The following is a 20,072-nucleotide window of genomic DNA, read 5'->3' on the forward strand; positions in this document are numbered from 1 at the left end:
ATGCAAGGTAAGTCATTTCTGTAAACATCAGAGCTTCAAAGGGAGAGGGGGGACAGCCGCTAAGATTCTACCTCAATCTGGAATCCTACGATTGGATATTCCAGTTCAAGGTCTAAACTGCCAAGTTTGTGAGGACAGGGCAGGCCTTCCCAAATGTCCTTGCCCCTCACCGAACCATAATAGGTGTGTGACAGACGGGGGATGCTCAGCAGTGCTTTTAGATGATGATGGAAACATCAGAATGGTCATCATCCTTCACAGTTTCCTTTGGGAGAAAGCCTCCAGAAAAGTCACTTTGGTTTTATGAATCAAATTAAGATTGGGCCCAGACTGAATTCATGGTTTCTGATGCTTAAAAAATTACAACAATGAACCCAGCAGGAGTGTAATGACAAATGGGCCTGCTTCTAACATCCCTATAGAGGAGCTGAGGGTGGGATGATACATGGGACCTGAGTCATTCATTAAACACCTACTGTGTGCCAGGCACTGTGCTACAGCTGCCATTAATAAGAGTGAAGGCGGGGAAGAGATATCAGCTATTGGAGACATCAGATCGCTGAGTTCAGGCACTTGAGCAGTCCCTACTCAAGAGAGATATGGTAATGAAAATTAATTCTTAACGGCCTATGAAAGCAGGTCCGCAAGGACCTTCAATTGGCAGCTCCTTTGCCATAATTTGGCGTTACTCCATGGGCTCTTCAGGAGCAAAATTGCATTGCTTTACAAGCATTCTGAATTACAGACTTATTAAAGTGCGGGATCTTTCCTCCTGTCAGTCTGGATAAATGTCTTATATATTTTCTGAGAATGTGTAGACTAATGAGAAAGACAAAGAAATCATAGAAAAAAGCAAAATAAAAAATTGAAAAAGCAAAATAAAAAATTAATTAAAAATTTAAATTTTAAGTAAATTATAAATTATGATTTAAAAATAAACATAAAACTAAAATTTATATTTAATTAATTAATGAAATGTACAGAGTGCATTCATCCCTGGATGAAATAATCTCTTAAATTCCTGGCAACTCTCCATCTATGACCCTATCATCTTCTGAGAACTCCATTAGAAAAGTTGGAGGAAGGATATAAGAAAGTATGAAAGTCATCGTCCCCTTTACTGCATGGGAACATGCAGATTAAATTAACACACAATTAAAGAAGTAAATAAATTCTAATTCAAGCAAAAAGGCATTGGAAATTGATTTAAAAAGGACATCTCTAAGACAAGGGTTCTTAATCTTGAATCTATAAATCTCCCGAGGAGTCTACAGAGAGATTTCAGGGACCAGTTGAACTTGGATGGGGTGATTTTTATTTTCTTTCTCATCTCCCTGAAATTTAACATTCTCCTCAGCTATTTAAAAACATAGTTCTCAGAAGAGGTCCATGGGCTTTCCTGGACGGTTCAAAGGTGTCCATGACTCAAAACAATACAATGTCACCTGTTCTCAACGCTCTCTTGTATATCTGCTAAGCTTTTCTCAAGAAGAGTCCAAGTTACAGAGTAATGTTTCTTGCAGGAAGATTGCATTTAGTTTCCATTTTCCTCAATGCCTAGCATAGTACCTGGCCCAGAGAAATTATTGAAATAATTGCTTGATGAAATAAATTGATTGATACCAGCCAGATACAATGAGAGTCATCTTAGCATTTACAAGGATTTCCTTCCAGTCTTAGCTTAAATTCCCCCCTTCCACTAGAAGCCTTTTCCAACCCTTCTTAATTCCAGTGCTTTCTCCTCATTGATTATTTCCTCTTTATCCTTACATAGCTTGTTTGTAATATTTATTTGCTTTTTTTCCCCATTAGATTTTGAGCTTTTCAAGGTCAGGGGCTGTCTTTTGCCTCATTTTGTATCCTCAATACTTAGCACAGTGCCTGGCATGTAGTAGGTAATTGATAAATATTTTTTTTTGAATGATGGAACTGAAAATTTCTAAAAAAAAAAAAAAAAAGAGCCACGATAGCCTCAGGACTGCCTATAATTGTGTGTCCATATGGCCTCCATGAGCTAATTTCTATGAATCACTTCTTAACCCGTATTTGAACAGGGAAATGGTGGGTGCTCTGTTAAAGTGGATCACATTTTCTATGATATTACCTCCTACAATGGTCAGAAATAAGAAGTCATATGTGTGTAAGTTCCTGAAGGTAGGGACTATTCTATTCTCATGTTTGTAGCTGTAGTTCTTAGTATATTCAATAATTTTTTCTTTATTCAAATCGAATAATATATATGCTATTTTCCCCTAAGGAAAATGTAAGTTCCTTGAGGGTAGGTGCTGTTTTATTTCAGTCCTTAGATCACTAATGTTTAGCATAAAGTCTATACAGTTTTTATTTGTTTTTGGTTTTGTTTTTGGTTTTGGTTTTGGTTTTATTTAACTGCTTTTTTTTACTATACTGGATGAGAGTTTAAGAGAAAAATAAAAACATGTTTTGTTGTATTTTTTCCTACAACTTTGTTTGTATCTATATTGCTAATTACAATATCTTGTAATATCTTAGGACAAAATCTTGTTGAATATCAAGGAGTCATGATAACAATTAATAATAATAATTATTATTATTATCTTCATCATAGCTAGTATTTGTAAAGAAATCTAAGGTATGTGCTTTACCATTGTATCTCATTTAAAAGATATTTAACAAATTCTGGTTGTACTAAAATAAGGTGTGGCTGCGTTGTTTCACCCAGGTGAAATGTCACTTTTGGAGGCCAGTCCTATCCAATTTTTGTCTCAATTCCTGACATTCAAGAGATTGACTGGGACACTACAGGAGGTAGGCACTTGGTAAGTGATGGATAAAGTGGGATGATTAGATAAGGGGCTGTATGGAAGCCAGAAGAGAGGCTGATCTGAATTGTAAAGCTGGGGAGGATAAACCTGGCTCTTGTTGCCACTGCTCATGGGAATACCTACTTCCTCCAGGCAGGCTATCTCTGTCAAAGATGCACAGCTTGTATCCAAATTCATTTTCCAAAACTCCACGAAGGGTCAGAAGAACAAATTCCTCTTCTTCAGCATTCCGTGCATATGAAACATAAATATCATACTCCTTCCCATCTAGCCAAAAATAATAATAATGAAAATAATAATAATATTAATAATAAAAACACAGACATATTCATTACCTGTTAGGAAAACTCCTCTCTTTGGGGAACCTTTTGTGCCTTTACATGAAACACTTCCTTGTTTGCTATTTAGCACTGTGTCCCTGTGCAAGGTCCCCACTTGTGACTAACTTTTATGTGCCTCAATTTTCTCACCAGTCAAATGAAGGACCGGGCTCAGTGGTCACTAAACTCTCTCATCGATCTGAAAGGAATTGCCTTTGATTCTGTGAGCTGGACATGATTTGGCAGATCATATTCTGGTAAGCAATTAGCAACAATTCTCCAAGATAAGTAGCGAGTTTGAGAAATAGATCTAATAAAATTTAATTTTATGTGAATCTTAGAAATCCAGATTTCATAGCAAACAATGTGAGTAGGTTGGGGCTGTGAAAATGTGCACAATGGGGACAAGATTAAAGAGACGGACCCATTATGAGACACACTGTAAAATGTGACTTTTTGGAGGTCTGAATTGCACTAGACAGTCTTGAAGGTTCCTTTGATCTGTAAAAAGTAGAGCTATTGGAGAGCAGGGACTATATTTTTGACATTCTTTGTATCCCCTAACACTTAGCACATATCATGTACTTTAATAAATGTTTATTGGTTGATTTCTCAGTATTTGTTTAATGTGTTTGTTTGTTTGTTTTTCTGAGGCTGAGGTTAAGTGACTTGCCCACGGTCACACAGCTAGGAGGTGTTAAGTGTCTGAGACCAGATTTGAACTCAGGTCCTCCTGAATTCAAGGATGGTGCTCTATCCACTGCGCCACCTAGCTGCCCCGATTTCTCAGTATTAATTCTAAAAATGGTTACTACTACATATGAAATACATTATATACAAATCTATACATTCATGAACCTGCCATATGGTGATTAGGAATCGATGAAACTAACTAAATTTGCCATCATTGCCTGTTGCATGTGTGATGTACAAAAAGTGAAGTTGAGGAGAGTTCCCCAGATTTACCACTTCACACCAACATATATTTGGATTTACCATTTCACACCAACATATATTTTGCATATTAGACGTCACTGAAAAGGGCCAAATATATTAACATTCCACCACAATCCAGAAATTCTTATGGATTAAAGGATGGACAAACTAGACCCAGTATCTTTTCTCCAAATGAATTAAAACTTCCATTGTGTCTAGTATGGGGTTATGGGATGAAAGCCATTAAAACTTGGGGATTTCAGAATTCAATTGGAAAAAGGTCTATAGAAACTGATTTTTCCAGACTTCCCACAGGATTTTTCCAATTTACAAGAAATCTGTCCTCTGCAAAACTTGATTCACCTATATATCTGACAGCATTATTATCATTTCATCAAGAAGCTGTTGCAATATTTTTCTTCTATCTAGATTTAAGGGAAACTAATCATACTAGAGAACCAATGAATATACATATAAAAGAGAATTGAGTGAAGTTCTATTAACAGGAACACGGTTTCTGTGCTCACACTGAGTTAGAGGAAAAAAATGAGTAAATCGCCAAAAAACAAAAAAAAATTTCAAAAAAGAATTTTTATGCTATCAAGGATCCCTTTAACAAATGCTGGTCAGAGATCATTCTTGTGTCATTCTCGCTCTCATAATGACTTTGGAGCTTTGTTTTTGGTATGATCCAATATAAGGAGCTTCATGAGAATAATGATTATCTAAAGGTATCCATAAGTTATTCAGTCATCAAAAGAGAAAAACCTAAAAGGCTCAGTGGAACATATGATCTCTACGACCATCCCTAGGTTTGAATCTAAGATTCTACGATTTTATGAACATTCTTTGAAATGGTCTAAATACAGTAAGAAAAGCTATTTATAGAATTGCTTACCCAAAATGGTTTCATCTGTCCCAAAGTGAGCCCGGTAGAACAAGACCATCTCAAGCCAGTAGACGTGGTAGACCACAATCAGAATGATGATGAGCACAATTGTCACTGCAAATCCGCAGGCCAGTTCCACGGTGTATCTTGGAGGTACAACTAAAAGTCAAGGACAGAACGGTAGAAAAGCTGGAGTGATGACTTTTGGCTGTTTGTTCCACCTCAGCAATTCTCAAAGGCCTTTCAAGCCATTGCCTTATTTGAATCACCCAATAAAAGTGGGAGAAAAACAGAGTAGGAATTGATATCTTCATTTTACAAATGAGAAAACTGAGGCTAAGTCATTGATTGGTTTTCCCATGGTTGGAAACCATGTGCAGGATATCTAAGTGCAGGATAAGGACTAAAAAAGCTGAATCTTAAGTCACAAGAGAAAAGTACTGAACTCATCCAAACTTCGATTAAGTCCTTGGTAAACTATGTAGAAATTAGGGTGTCTTTTGATTGATAAAGGCAATATTAGTTAGAAATTATAACAAACAAACAAACACTTGATTGTAAAATTTTAGGGAAGAGAAAATGGAAGAGTGGGAGAAGGTTGTTTAGGTGTGTGTGGTGACCTGTTCCTGTGAAATCTGCTGCTGGGGAAGGCTGAGGATAGTGGATCGCATCTCCTCAGGAGTTCTGAGCTGAAATGGGCTAATTTGACCAAGCAGCCATACTGAGTCTGGCCCCATTGGTGTAAGTCAAAATGTGGAGGTACAAGGATAGCTAAAGGGGTGAACTAATCCAGGTCAGACATAGAGCATGTCAATGTTCCCCCGTTGATCAACATGAGATCAGACCCATCAGTGACCACTGCAATTTTATTTGGAACAACATTGGGAAGCTCAGTAATCACAATAACCATAAATAATAATAATAATGTATTTCTTCACAAGACAGCAAAAATTGGAGGGGAAAATAGTTAAAGTATATTTACTGAGAAAGCCAACTATGGAAATTTTCTTGTGGGCACTTAAGGATAATGCTGAAAAAGGCCAAAATTAGATCAAAATTGGTATTAAAAAACTTGCTTCTCTGTCAAAGACAACAGAGTTACTGAGTTTGAATATGGCCATCAAAATGCCAGTTGTGATTCTTGAGGAAGTAGAAATGATGTTGAAGGCAAGAAAGATGGGGGAAAGCTGGACCAGAGCAATTCAATTCAATAAATATTAAGGGTCTGCTTTGTGCCAGGCTCTGTGCTCAGTGCTGGAAATACAAATAAGAAAAAAAAAGAAAGTCTGTTTTCAAAGAGATTACAATTTGATGGATGGTGACCACCCAGTAAAGAAGTCACAAAAGGGAGGTGGGGATGGGACCCCAGAGGATACACAGTGGGGAGACAGTTTTTAAGATGGCACCAAGGCACAGGAGAATGAGCTGAGACACTAGTCTCTGTTTTCTACAAAAGGAGGACTTTAGGACCCTACTCCCTAATATTCTAATCAGAGGGGACAAGAAACTGGGTGGGGGGGTTGATATCAAGGCTTGAGGTAACATCCTGATATAAGATTAGAAGTAGCATGCTTCTGCAGTAAGAAGCAGTTTATTCTGAGTTGAAATCAGGCAGGGCTGCAAGTAGAAAGTGGATTAAAACAAATAGAGAGATAGCTAAGTGCCTCAGTGGATAGAGCACTCAGCCTAAGGTAAGGAAGGGTCATTTCAGGGAGTTCAAATCTGATCTGGTCTCAGATACTTTTTATTTGTGCCATCCTGAATAAATCACTTAATCCTGTTTTCCTCAGTTTCCTCATCTGTAAAATGAGTTAAAGAAGGAAATTGCAAGTCATTCCACCATCTTTGCCAAGAAAACCTCAAGTAGGGTCTCAAAGAATCAACCATGATTGAAAAATGACCCAATAAGATAACCCAATAATATAATCCATAGTATGTAAGGTTTTGAAGATGTTAAGGGAGAGATTCTTGCAATAGTTTTCTGATTATTCTACTCCCCTCAAGTTACTCTCCACTTCAATCCATTCAGCTACCCAAGCAATTTTTCTAAAGCACAGATCTGTCCGCATTACCTCGCTAGTCAATAAATCAGTGACTCCCAATGCCTCGCAAGATCAAATATAAATTCTCTTATTTGGCTCTTAAAGGCTTTCACGACCGGCCCCCTCTAGCTTTTCCAGAATTCTTATTCCTCACCACCCTCAACGTGCTTTATTATGCAGTATACTGGCCTCCTGTATGACTCAGCTAAATCCTTTCATCTGCAAGAGGCTTTTTCCTGGTATCTCCTCCTCCTGCTAAAACATTCTCCATGAGATTATTTCATCGATTGTATCTATGGATACATACATGTATATATGTTGTATGTGGATAAGTCTCTGCATATGTATATATAATATGCTTATGTGGTATATAGGCACACTTATACACATGCATATGTGAATCTATATACATAAATATGTATATTTGTATAGGTATGTGATGTCATGTACATGTTTATTAGCATTGGGATAGGAGATTGTGAAGGACAGATTGTTTTTCTTTTTAATTTTGATGGAGCTTGGGAAATTTACCAATCTCTGTATCTTCAGCAAACCAGTAAGTCCTTGATAAATCCTTTTTTTAATAGTAGAATGAGTAGATTCTTAAGGTTTTAGAATCAAGGGATACTAAAATATTGAGGGAAATCTTGGATCTTACTCATCAAAAAAAGTATCTAACCTTCGATAATTAGTGACCCATAGGTTACTTTCTCATTTCTATATAAATGTGAAGAAGATAATCTCCAAATGCATCAAGATCATCCTTGATGAAGGCAATAGAAGGAAACAGGTTTTTGAAAGCAATGTTTCTTAGAAGACCACATTACATTCAATTCAATAATCACTGAATAAGTCTTTCCTACATATAAACTTAGAAAACAATTAAAAATCATAGAGGGAAAGTTCATTTCCCAAGAATGGGGATGGGCAGTCTTTACAATTACATGCAGGGGATAGAAGGAATGCCCTGTAGATCAAGACTATCAAGAGGAAAAAATTGGAAGGGAGCCCAGACCCATAGTTGACTGTCAGATCAGATTAATTCTGGAAAGATTGATTGGAGCCAACTTGGTGTTAGACAAAGAAAGGCTCAAAAAATTGGTTCTCTCTCAAGGAGCTCATAATCTAAGGAGGGAAAATTTCAAAGCAGCCATGAACAAACAAGCACTCTATAGTATAAAGTGGAGATTCTCAATGAAGGGAGGACCCTAAGATTATTGGAAGTTAGGCGGTTTGATGGGTAGAGTGCCAGGACTAGTCAGGAAACATCCACTCAAATCCGGCCTCAGACACTTACTAACTGTGGGACCCTGGACAAGTCACTTAACCTTATTTGCCTCAGTTTCCCCATCTATAAAATGAGCTGGAGAAGGAAGTGGCAAATCTCTCCAGTTTCCTTGCCAAGAAAATCCCAACCATAGTCACAAAAAAGTTAGAAACAACTGAACAACTAAAAGTAAGATTAGGAGCCTTGGGAAAGATTCTCATACATTTTAGTTCAAGTTTGAAAACCAGAAGGAAGAGATTAAATGGGAAGACATTATCAGCATGGGAGATAGAGAGTGAAAATTCTCACAGTTGGGAGATGGGATGCTTTGTGGTTGTTATTATTGCTGTTGTTTGTCCTTCGTTTTCAAAGAGGAACAACTGCAAGATGGGAGATGTCTGGATTTGCATCTGAATTGGATTTAAATAAGGTAGACTTACACAAAGTCGTCAGTCTCTTTTCCTAAGTCATTGAATTTCAGTGACAAAATAAAACTCAAGATGACTGAGGATGGTTTGGGATGCAGTGAATGCATTTGATGTTTCAATGTGTGACCAGGCTCTAAGCACTCCCCAGTGCCTACTTCAGTCTCCTTTGTGGCTCTCACAATCAATTATTCTCATCTACCAGCTCCTCAAGAGGAAGCTCTTCTGTACCTGGGGTAGAAATCTCTCCAGTTCACCAATGGGTTTGAGACCTGTCAGTCAGCCTCAAACCGGTTTAGCTTCTGTCAATAAAATTTACCCAGGTGTGGCATGCTACAGCTTCTTGGAGCCCCAGGTGACACTACAGTCATTCAATCATTACATACTTATCAAGTATAATATATGCCAGGCACTATCCTAGGAGTCAGAGATACAAAAAAAGGCAAACAAATAAACCAAACAACAACCAAAAAGCCCACAAAAATGTTCCTTCTCTCAAAGACTTCATAATCTGATGGAGAAAAAAAAAAACATGGAAAGAACTAACAAATAAATTACAAAGCAGGATTAATTGGAGAAGAGCAACAAAGAGAAGGTACCAGCATGAAAGTGGAGCAGGAATGGCTCCTATAGTTGCGCTGTCTGCATATTATTTAAACAATGTCTCATAAACTGGGATATAAACATTTTGTTTGTTCTCACTTGTCCAATGAAGATGTTGGATCAAATCTATGACCATCTGTCTTTATCAGTAAATAGAGTCATGGATCAAATCTGGGAGGTAGCGACAAATAGTCAAAAATGAAATGAAAACAAAAAAAATTCCCAGCAGGTGCAGTCATCAGTAGAGAAAGTCCAAATCGGCAGAGGTTAAAGCAGCAAAGCATGAGTCATAAGCTGTACCACAGAATCTGAAAAGCATGGCACTGGGAGGAACCTCAGGCCATATCACACTCCATCCCCAATATAAAAACCTTGGCAATTGATCAACCAACTTCTATTTGAAGACCTCTAGACATGAGGAGCCCACAAAATCCAGAGGCCACTCATTCCACTTTTGCCAACTTTCATTTATAAAAATCCTCCTCATATCACTTTATATCTCAGATTGGTTAAGATAACAGGAAAAAAATAATGATAAATGTTGTAGGAGATATGGGAAAACTGGGACCATAAGATGCTGTTGCTGGAGTTATAAACTGATTCAACCATTCTGGAGAGCAATTGGAAACTATGGCCAAAGAACTATAAAATTGTGCCTGCCTTTTGATCCAGCAGTGTCTCTACTGGGTCTGTATCTCAAAGAGATCATAAAAAAGGGTACACAGATAAAAAGATTAAAAAAAATACACAGATCTGTTATATAATAAAAATATAATAAAAGGGAAAATGACCCATGTGTGCAAAAATGTTTAGTATCCCTTTTATGTGGTGACAAGGAACTGGAACTGAATGGACGCCCATCTGTTGGGGAATGGCTGAATAAGTTATGAATACATAGATATTATATTATATTATAGTAATGTGTATATGACAAGGTATATGAATGCAATGAATTTTATTTTTCTATAAGAAATGATGAGCATACTGATTTCAGAAAAGCCTGGAAAGACTTGCATGAAGTGATGCTGAGTGAAGTGAGCAGAACCAAGAAAACATCGTACAATAATAGCAAGATCATTGATGATAAATTATGGTAAACAGCTCTCAGCAATGCAATGATTTAGAACAATTTCAATAGGTGTGGGGATGGAAAATGTCATCTGTATCCAGAGAGAGAACTGTGGAGACTTTAAATGTAGATTGAAGCATACTAATTTCACTTTTTTGTTTGTTGATTTTTCTTTCTCATCTTTTTTTTCCCTAATTTTTCTAGCACAACATGGCAAATGTGTCAATATCTTTAGGACTGTACATTTAACTTATGTCAGATTGTTTGCTGTCTTGGAGAAGGGAGAAAGGGAGGGAGAGAGGGAGAAAAAAATTTGGAATATAAATTCTGAAAGAAATGAATGTTAAAAACTTTTTACATGCATTTGGAAAAAAATACTATTGAGGAAAAAAAATCCCCTTAAACACATATGCAACATATACACAAGTATACACATGTACACCAGACAATACTCCACACAGAGCATTAACAGAAGCAGCAGCCAATATAATTTTCTTCTATTTTCTTTTCATTTTTTAGTGATTTTTAGTGATTGTTTCAGTTTTTACATCAGTCATCCTTAGATTTTTTTCTGTGGTTGTCCATTCATTTTTCAGTCATGTCTCCTTCTATATGACTTTATTTGGTATTTTCTTGGCAAAGATACCAAAATGGTTGGCCATTTCCTTCTTCAGACCATTCTATATATGGGGAAACTGAGGCAAACAGGGTGACTTGCCCAAGGTCACACAGCTAGTAAGGTCCCGAGATCAGTTTTGAACTGAAGAGAGGAGCCTGGCTGACTCCAGATTCAGCACACCATCCACTGGGCAAAGCAGATGCCCTCGTTCTCAGATGTGCCCTCCCTTATGCCCACCCACCAATGTCTATCCTCAAAGCAAAGAAGAATCAAAGTTTTGGTTCTGTCTATGAATCACATGAACCAAATCATGTAGTTCTAAGGGAAGCAGAGGCAAGGGGCCATTTGCTTTAATTACTGCGTCTAGCTGCATCCTGTTGCCATTCTGAGACTGGGAGGCCATGGGGTTAAGAAGCCAAACTTTCCCATTTCCAGTGAGTGGTTGGGCTCCTAAGGCTCCTCTCTTTGGTTCTCTGTTGATGTGTCATGACTTTTAAAATCTGTTATGTTATTATATGAAAGTTTTACTGGAGAAGGCAAGGTAGGATATTAAAGAAACCAGTGGACATTCCCTGGAATCCTGGGGGCAATTCCCCATCAACTTGCTCAGTGGTTTCCTATTTAAGCTCGTACTCTGTGGTCATTTTATTTAAAAAAAAAAAAAAAGAAAGAAAGAAAGAAAAAGAAAACCATTGGCTGTTCCCCACCAAGGCTTAGTTATTGTGACATCAACACTGATACTTCCTAATGATCAGAAATCAGTGTTCCTCTGTGATGCTTCCGTATATCCTTGGGACTTTTTGAACATAGAGAGAGTTATTTCTGAAAAGACTTCTCCATTATTCAGATCAAACACGGCCCTATGCGTGGTACCAAACAAACTAGCTAATGTGGTCCTGGAGGCAAATTGACTCCAGCTTGAAATCGCTCTGTGACATGTCAGAATCCTGGAAGATGCCTTGAAATAAAATTGTACTGAAAGGTAATGACATTGGATAGAGGACAGGGAGTAATAGGCGGGGAACTAAAATAAGCTATTTAACAGTCATTTTAGCGACCTCCTATGTATTATTCATTACTTAGTAATATAACTAACTATATTATCCACTGGGAAAAAATGAAAGACAAATATAGTAAATTGCCTTCCCTCAGAAAGTTTAAAGGACCACAGAAATTTAGGATTGGAAAGGGATATTGAAGACCATTTACTTCAAACCTTCCCCCAAAAGGAAGTCCACTATGATATATATATATATATATATATATATATATATATATATATATATATATATATATATATATATATATATATATATATATATATATATACATATATATATACACACACATATATATATATGAGAAGGGACTATTGAGACTTTATTAAATGGAACAATAAAAAGAGACTCATCCCATTCTATTTAGGGACAATTTTAAGTGTTAGGAAGGTTTTCCAGACACTGAAACTACATCCGTCCCTTCTTAACTTTTACCCTTTCCTGTTCTTTGTAAGTGAAGAGAACAGCAGTAACCCAACACCCATTAAGCCTTTTCTTCAAAGCTACAAATGACTGCAGTAGGATAGGTTAGGGTCATTGGTCATTCTGGTTTGAGGATTGTGTGTGTGTGTGGTGTGTGTCCTGGACCCCTCTGGCCATGTCTTGTGAAGCCTATGGACATCTCCCAATAATATTTTCAAAGGGACAAACTATAAAAACATGGGAAAAAACAAACAAATTCTGAGCCACCATAAGAAGGCTGTTCCTGTGGGAGAGCTCACATTCTGTGGCCCCGTGGGAGAGCTCACATTCTGTGGCCCCACAGGAGAGCTTACCTATCTGTTTGACGATGGCTTGCTTTACTGATTCTCCTTTGGCATTTCTTGCATGACAAGTGTAGTTGCGCTTCAGGTCATCAGAGGTCACTTTTTTGATGCTCAATATCCTGGTTATCATTTTGTTTCCAATAACTGAGACAGTCTCGCTAGAAACGAAAAGGCAAAACAGATGACTGATATTGTGATCCTAAGGGAAAAGGCCCACATGCAAATTGAAAATCAATATGGAAGAAAGATAGAGGGAAACAAGTGATGACTGATGGAGCTTCATTTCTCTCAGCTGGTCCAGAATGTATCTGGGAAACAAATGTCATTGCTTTCCTACAGTCATTCATTTATTCAATAAATACTTACTCATTAAATCAGCCAATACCTACTAAACTCTTATGTGACAATGATTTTTACTAATAAAGGGCAATACAAAATAAAAGTCAAAATGGCCCTGCCCTTCAAAAGCTTACATTCTAATGGGAATTGTATTAATTAGAATATACAGAATAAATGATAGATACTCTTATAGAGAAAAAAACACAATCTGTTTTTTCTTAGAGGGGAAGGAGAATGAGAATGGTCCTTTACAAAAGATACAATTTGAGCTGAATATTTAAAAGATGCCACAGATTTTAAGATTTAACAGTTGGGAGAGAGATAATTCCAAGCATCAAGAATAGCCAATGGAAATGCCAAAAGATGAAAGATGAAGTATCATGGGATGTGGAGATTTGGGACACTAATTCATTATTGGGAGAACTTGAACTGATCTAAATATTTTGGGGAGCAATACGGAGTTATGCACAAAGAGTTAATAAACTATCAATACTTTTTGATCCAATAATACCACTGCTTGATCTATTTCTGAAGATAATTAAGGAGGGAAAAAAGAAAAAGAATCTATAAGTTCTACAATATAATAGTGGTTCTCTTTGTGATGGTAAAAAACTAGAAATTTCAGGGATATCCATGAACTGGAGAATGGCATCACTACTACCATGCTGTAAGAAATAAGTAACTCAATGATTTTAAAGGGGGAAATGGAAAGACTCGTATGAAATAATGAAGAGCAAAATAAGTAGAACCAAGAAAATATTGTCTACAGTAAGAGAAAAAAATGTTTTAATAATGACAGAGATATGTTATTTTGACCATGATAAATAGACAAATTAACTATAAAGATCATATGAAGAAAGATGATATCTCTTTCCAGAAGAAGAACTGAGAAACTCAAAAGGGGACAACAATGTCAAAATGACCACATGTGATTCCTCAAAGGGAAATATAAATTAATCTCAAGCCTTCCTGAATAAGCTTTAAAACTATTTTTAAAATCAAATAAGAAAGGGAAAAGAAACATTGGGAAAAGACATGAGAGTTATAAAGGACAGAATCAACAGCTTTAAAAAGAAAGGAGAAAATAATAAATGAAGAAAACAAATACTTAAAAACACAATTGGCCATATGAAAAAGAAATCCACTTAAGAAAACAAGCTTTTAAAAAGCAGATACAAAATGTAATCAAGGAAAATAATTCCTTAAAAATAAAAACTAGACAAGTAGAATCTGATGATCCTATGAGACATAAAGAATAAGTCAAAGACAATCAAACAGGTGAAAAAATAGAAGAAAATGTAAAATACTTTATTGGACAAAAAACATGACTTGGAATATAATCTGGGGGGATGATAATTATTATTGGACCATCTGAAAAGTATGTCCAAAAAAGATCCTGGACATTATCCTTCAAATAATTTTTCAAGGAAAACTGACCTGATATCCTAGAACCAGACAGTAAAATAGTACCTGAAGGAATTCCCCAAAGAGATGCCAAAATTAAAACTTCAAACAGATTCCAGATTTATCAATAAGGAAGTACTATAAGCACCAAGAAAGAAACAAGTTCAAATATCATGGAGCCACATTGAGGATCACACAGGATCTATCAACTGCTACATTCAAGAATTGGAGGACTTTGATTATGATATTTTGTAAGGCAAAGGGGTTTGAATTACAATCAAGAATCAACTATCCAGCAAAAGTGAAAACAATCTTTCAGAAGAAAAGATATACATTCAATAAAATAGAGTACTTTTAAACTTTCCTGATGAAAAGATCACAACAGAATGAAAAATTCCTCCTTCAAATACAAGATTCAAGAAAAGCACATAAAAAGGAAAGAAAAAAACACACATGATTCACTAAGATTCAAGAAAAGCACATAAAAAGGAAAGAAAAAAACACACATGATTCACTAAGATTAAACTTTTTTTAAACACCCCTACATAAAAAGAAAGTACTTTTAACTTTTGATATCTGTTTCTCTATTAGGAGATTTAAAAGAGGTACAAAGAGTGTGATTATAAGTTAACTTTGATCTGATGGCATAAGAAAGAAAGGGTACAAAAAAAAAGACATTGTAATGGGAGAAGAGGATGGGGGAGGCAGAATAACATAAATTATATTGCAAGGAAAGGCACAAAAGACCTATTACAATAGAAGGAAAGAACTTTGCTCTTATTGGATTTAGCTCCAAGAGGGAATAACATACACACTTTGTTAGATATAGATATTTATTTTAACCTATAGTGAATTAAGAGGATAAAGGAGGAGGGGTGATAGAAGGGAGGGCAGAGGGGGGTACAAATGTAAAAGGGGAAAGAGGAAAGAAAACAGAAGGGGGGCTCATAAAAGGGATGGAAGATTGAGGGAAGTGGTGGTGAGAAGCAAAACACTAGTGAGGAAGTATAGAGTGAAAAGAAAGAGAAATGTATAAATAGGGGGCAAATAGTATAGAGGGAAATACAGAGTTAATAATCATAATTGTGAATGTGAATGGGATGAACTCTCCCATAAAGCAGCAGATGGCAGAGTGTATTAAAAAAGAGAATTGTTGTCTACAAGAAACACATCTGAATCAAAGAGATACATGGAGAGTAAAGATACAAAGCTGGAACAGAAAATATCATGATGCAGATGAAATCATATAAACAAATAATCAATAACAAGACAAAATCAAAACAAAACAAACCAGGAGTAACCCAATTCTTATCTCAGACAAAGCAAAAGCAAAAAAATAAATAAATAAATCTAATTAAGAGAAATAAGGGGGGGGAACTATATTTTGCTAAAAGGTACCTTAGATAATGAAATAACATCAATATTGAACACATATGCATCAAATGATGTAGCACATATTAGTCATTTTGTAATACAGGGTTGCATAAACCTTTTCCACTCATGACTCTTTTCATCCAAGATATTTTTGCATGACTTCAGGCATATAGGTGTATAAAATAGATATACAAATCAAACATTTAATAATAATTTTATGACCCACTTACATTCAGGTGTGAGACCCCACATACTGTCTTGACTCACAATTTAAGAAGCTGGACTATAGCTTCTTAGAGAAGTTAAGTGAATTATGGGAAGACATAGACAGCAAAACTATACTGAAGAGAGATCTCAGTGTTTCTTCTCTCAGATTTAGAGAAATCTAATGACAAAATAAATAACAAAGAAATTCAGGATGTGAAAAGAATTTGAGAAAAGTTAGACATGATATACTTATGGAGAAAACTGAATGGGAATTCCAGAAATGAATATTTGTTTTCGTCAATGGTACATGGTATGTATACAAAAAAAAATGATTATGTATTAGGACATAAACAAATATGGTGCTAGTACCCAAACCAAGAAGAGCCAAAACATAGAAAGAAAAGTACATATCAATTTCCCTAATGAATCTTGATGCAAAATAATAATAATAAAAATTAGCAAAGAGATTACACTGATTTATCCTGAAGATAATACATTAATGGAATTTGTAATGGAGGGTTGGTTCAATATTAGAGAAAAAACATCAGCATAACTGACCATATTGATAAGAAAACTAACAGAAATTATATAATTCTCTCAACAGATGAGAAATAGCTTTTGTCAAAATGCAATACTCATTCCTATTAAAAACCGTGGGGTGCATAGATATAAATGATTTTCCCTTAACATGATAAGTTCTATTCTATCTATCTAAAATCATGGGCAAGCAATATATGTAATGAAGATAAGCTAGAAACTTTAGTAATAAGATCAGGGTGAAAAAAAGATGCTCATTATCACCACTATTATTCAATATTACACTAAAAATCAACTTTACAATAAGAGAAGAAAAATCAAAGGAATTAGGATAAGAAATGAAGGAATAAAATAATTATTCTTTGCAGATGATGTGATGGTAAATTTAGAAAATCCTATATAATGAATCACATGCAAAAAAAAATTACACAAAGGAACTTGGAAATAATTAGCAGCCTTAGAAGAACTGTAGGGATATAAAATAAACTCAAATAAATTATCACTGTTTCTAATAAACCCCAGCAGCAAGAGATAGAAAGAGAAATTCCATGTAAAATAATTGAAGACAAAATAAAGTATTTGGGAATCCATCTGCCCAAGAACAAACCCAAGAACTATATAAGCATAATTATAGAATGTTTTTCACACAAATAAAATCAGATCTAAACAACCGTAAACATATCAATTGCTCAGGGGTAGACCTAACAAAGATAATAAAAATAAGCCTACCTAAATTAATTTTCCTATTCAGAGCCACACTAGTCAAACCATCACAAAAATTATTATTTAGAGCTAGAAAAAACAATAACATTTCATCTGGAAGAACAAAAAGTCAAGAATATCAAAGGAATTAATTGGGAAAAAAAGCAAAGGAAAATGGCCTGACCATACCTCTCCAAAATTATATTATAAAGCAGCAATCTTCAAAACTATTTAGTACTGGCTAAAAAATAGAATGGTAGATCATTGGAATAAAATAGAATGGTAGATCAGTGGAATAAATTATGTGCACAAGACAGAGTCATCAATGACTAGAGTAATCTATTGTTTGACTCAAAGACTTTAGCTTTGGAGTTAAGGAGTCAATATTTGATTAAAAACTGTTAGAAAAAATGGAAACTATTATGTTAGAAATGAACATCTCATACATACATATATATATTATATATAGTCAAAATATATGATATATAGTCAAATGATATATATCAAAATGTATATGATATATAGTCAAAATGAGTACTTTTTTTTAAATAGAAAGGGTGATACCATATACAAATTAGCAGAAGAAGGAATAGTTTACCTGTTGGATCTAAGGAGAAGAAAATAATTTAGGACCAAACTAGAGATAGAGAACATTATGAAATGCAAAATGGATAATTTTGATTACATTAAATTTAAAAGTTTTTGCGCAAACCAAAATAAATCCAATCAAGATTAGAAGAAAAGCAGAAAGCTATAAAACAATTTTTATAGTCAGTGTTTTTGATGAAGTCCTTATTTCTCAAATATGTAGAGAACTGAGACAAATTGAAAGAATACAGATCATTCTCCAATTTATAAATGTTAAAAGAATATAAGAAGATAAAGAAATCAAAGTTATCTGTAGTCATAATAAAAAATGATCAAAATCATTATTGATTAGAGAAATGTAAATTAAACCAATTCTGAGGTAGCACCTTACATGTATCAGATTGGCTGATATGTTAGAAAATGAAAATAATATATTTTAGAGACGTGGGAAAATTGAGACACAAATGTATTGTTGATAAAATTGTGAATTGATCCAACCATACTGAGGAACAATTTGGAATTATGCCCAAAGTCAAAACCATCAATTCCACTATATGTCAACATCTGAAAGAGAGTATAAAAATGTACAAACATGCCCAAAAATATTTGTAGCCCCTCTTTGTGTATGGAAAACAATTAGAAATTGAAGAGATGCCCACCAATTGGAGAATGATTGAAGAAATTGTGGTACATGAATGTGATGAGATATTATTTTACTATAAGAAATGATGAGCATGAGGATTTATGAGAAACCTAGAAAGGCTGCATAAAATTTTGCTGAGTGAGTGAGTAGCATACAGAGAACATTGTACACAGTAACATAAATATTGTGTGATCATCAACTATTATAGGCTTAGCTTCTTTCAGCAATACAATGATCAGAAACAATTTGAAAAGAATTATGATGGAAAATGCTATCCATATTCAGAGAAAGAACTATGTTGCCTGAATGTAGATCAAAGCATATTTTTTCATTTTTTCCCTTTCTTGTGGCTTTTACTTTTTATTCTAATTCTTCTTTCACAGCATGATTAATGTGGGAAGATCATTATACATGATTGTATATGCATGACCAATATCGGATTGCTTGGTATTTTGGGCAGGAGGGATAGAAGGGAAGGAGGTAGAAATAATTGGAACTCAAAAGTTTACAAAACTGAATGTTGAAAATTATTTCACGTGTACTTGGAAAAAAATAAAATACTAATTATGGGAAAATAAAAGTAATGGCTGAGGAAGAAGAGATATTTTTTATTAATTTTATAATTAGGAAGAAGAGATATTAATGTATTTATTATGGGAAAATAAAGGTAATGGTTGAGGAAGAAGAGATATTTTTTATTAATTTTATAATTAGGAAGAAGAGATATTAATGTATTTATTATGGGAAAATAAAAGTAATGGTTGAGGAAGAAGAGCTATGTTTTTATTAATTTTATAATTAGGAAGAAAAGATATTAATGTATTTAAGAGATGTGTTGGAGAAAAAAAGAAATGCCAATATTTGGAAACTGAAAATTTTGGATGAATAAAAGAGAAGAGTTGAGAATAACATCAAAGTTGTAGGCCTGAGTGCTTGAACAGATAATGATATTTTAAAAAGTAATAGAAAAGTTGAGAAGAGGGGGATTTATTTTTGATTGTATACCCCTATTTTAGACATATCTATTTTACATGGATATGCTATATCCTGTTCAAAATGTTGTACAAGCAGTTGGTGTGATATAGAATAAGTGTCCAAGAAAGAGACTGAATAGAGAGCAATTGCTTAAAAATTGTAATTGAACCCACTGAAATTGAAAAGTTTACCAAATGAGAGGGTACAGACTCAAAAGCAAACCTATGGAGGACAGCAATAATTCATTGGGAATGCTGTGATGATGCAGCAAAAAAGACTGAGGAATAGTTAAGTAGAAGGAAAATGAAGAGACAGCCATATGAAAGCCAAATAAGTGAATGAGGCCTCGAAGGATAAGCTGGTTGGCAGACTTAAAAGCTGCAGAGACATTAAAAATGAGGAAAATTAAGAAAAACTACTGCAACTGGCAAATAAGAAATTCTTGGTAATTATGGAGAGAGCAGTTTCAAGTGAATCATGAGATTAGAAGCAACATTGTTTATT

General features: G+C 34.9%; 1 protein-coding gene across 2 annotated transcripts in view; it reads right to left on the reverse strand.

Annotated features, from left to right (window-relative positions):
- The window catches only part of IL1RAP (interleukin 1 receptor accessory protein), a 140,674-nt gene that overhangs the window by 11,581 nt on the left and 109,021 nt on the right, over nucleotides 1–20,072 (reverse strand). For both annotated transcript variants that reach the window (XM_074297870.1, XM_074297869.1), the window contains exons 8-10: nucleotides 12,809–12,957; nucleotides 4,959–5,108; nucleotides 2,928–3,071 (exon numbers count right to left, since the gene is read on the reverse strand). In XM_074297870.1, coding sequence (XP_074153971.1) covers nucleotides 2,928–3,071; nucleotides 4,959–5,108; nucleotides 12,809–12,957 — 443 coding nt within the window. The remainder of the gene's footprint in view (nucleotides 1–2,927; nucleotides 3,072–4,958; nucleotides 5,109–12,808; nucleotides 12,958–20,072) is intronic.

Source organism: Sminthopsis crassicaudata, chromosome 3, assembly GCF_048593235.1.
Source record: "Sminthopsis crassicaudata isolate SCR6 chromosome 3, ASM4859323v1, whole genome shotgun sequence".
Classification (NCBI taxonomy): Eukaryota; Metazoa; Chordata; class Mammalia; order Dasyuromorphia; family Dasyuridae; genus Sminthopsis; species Sminthopsis crassicaudata.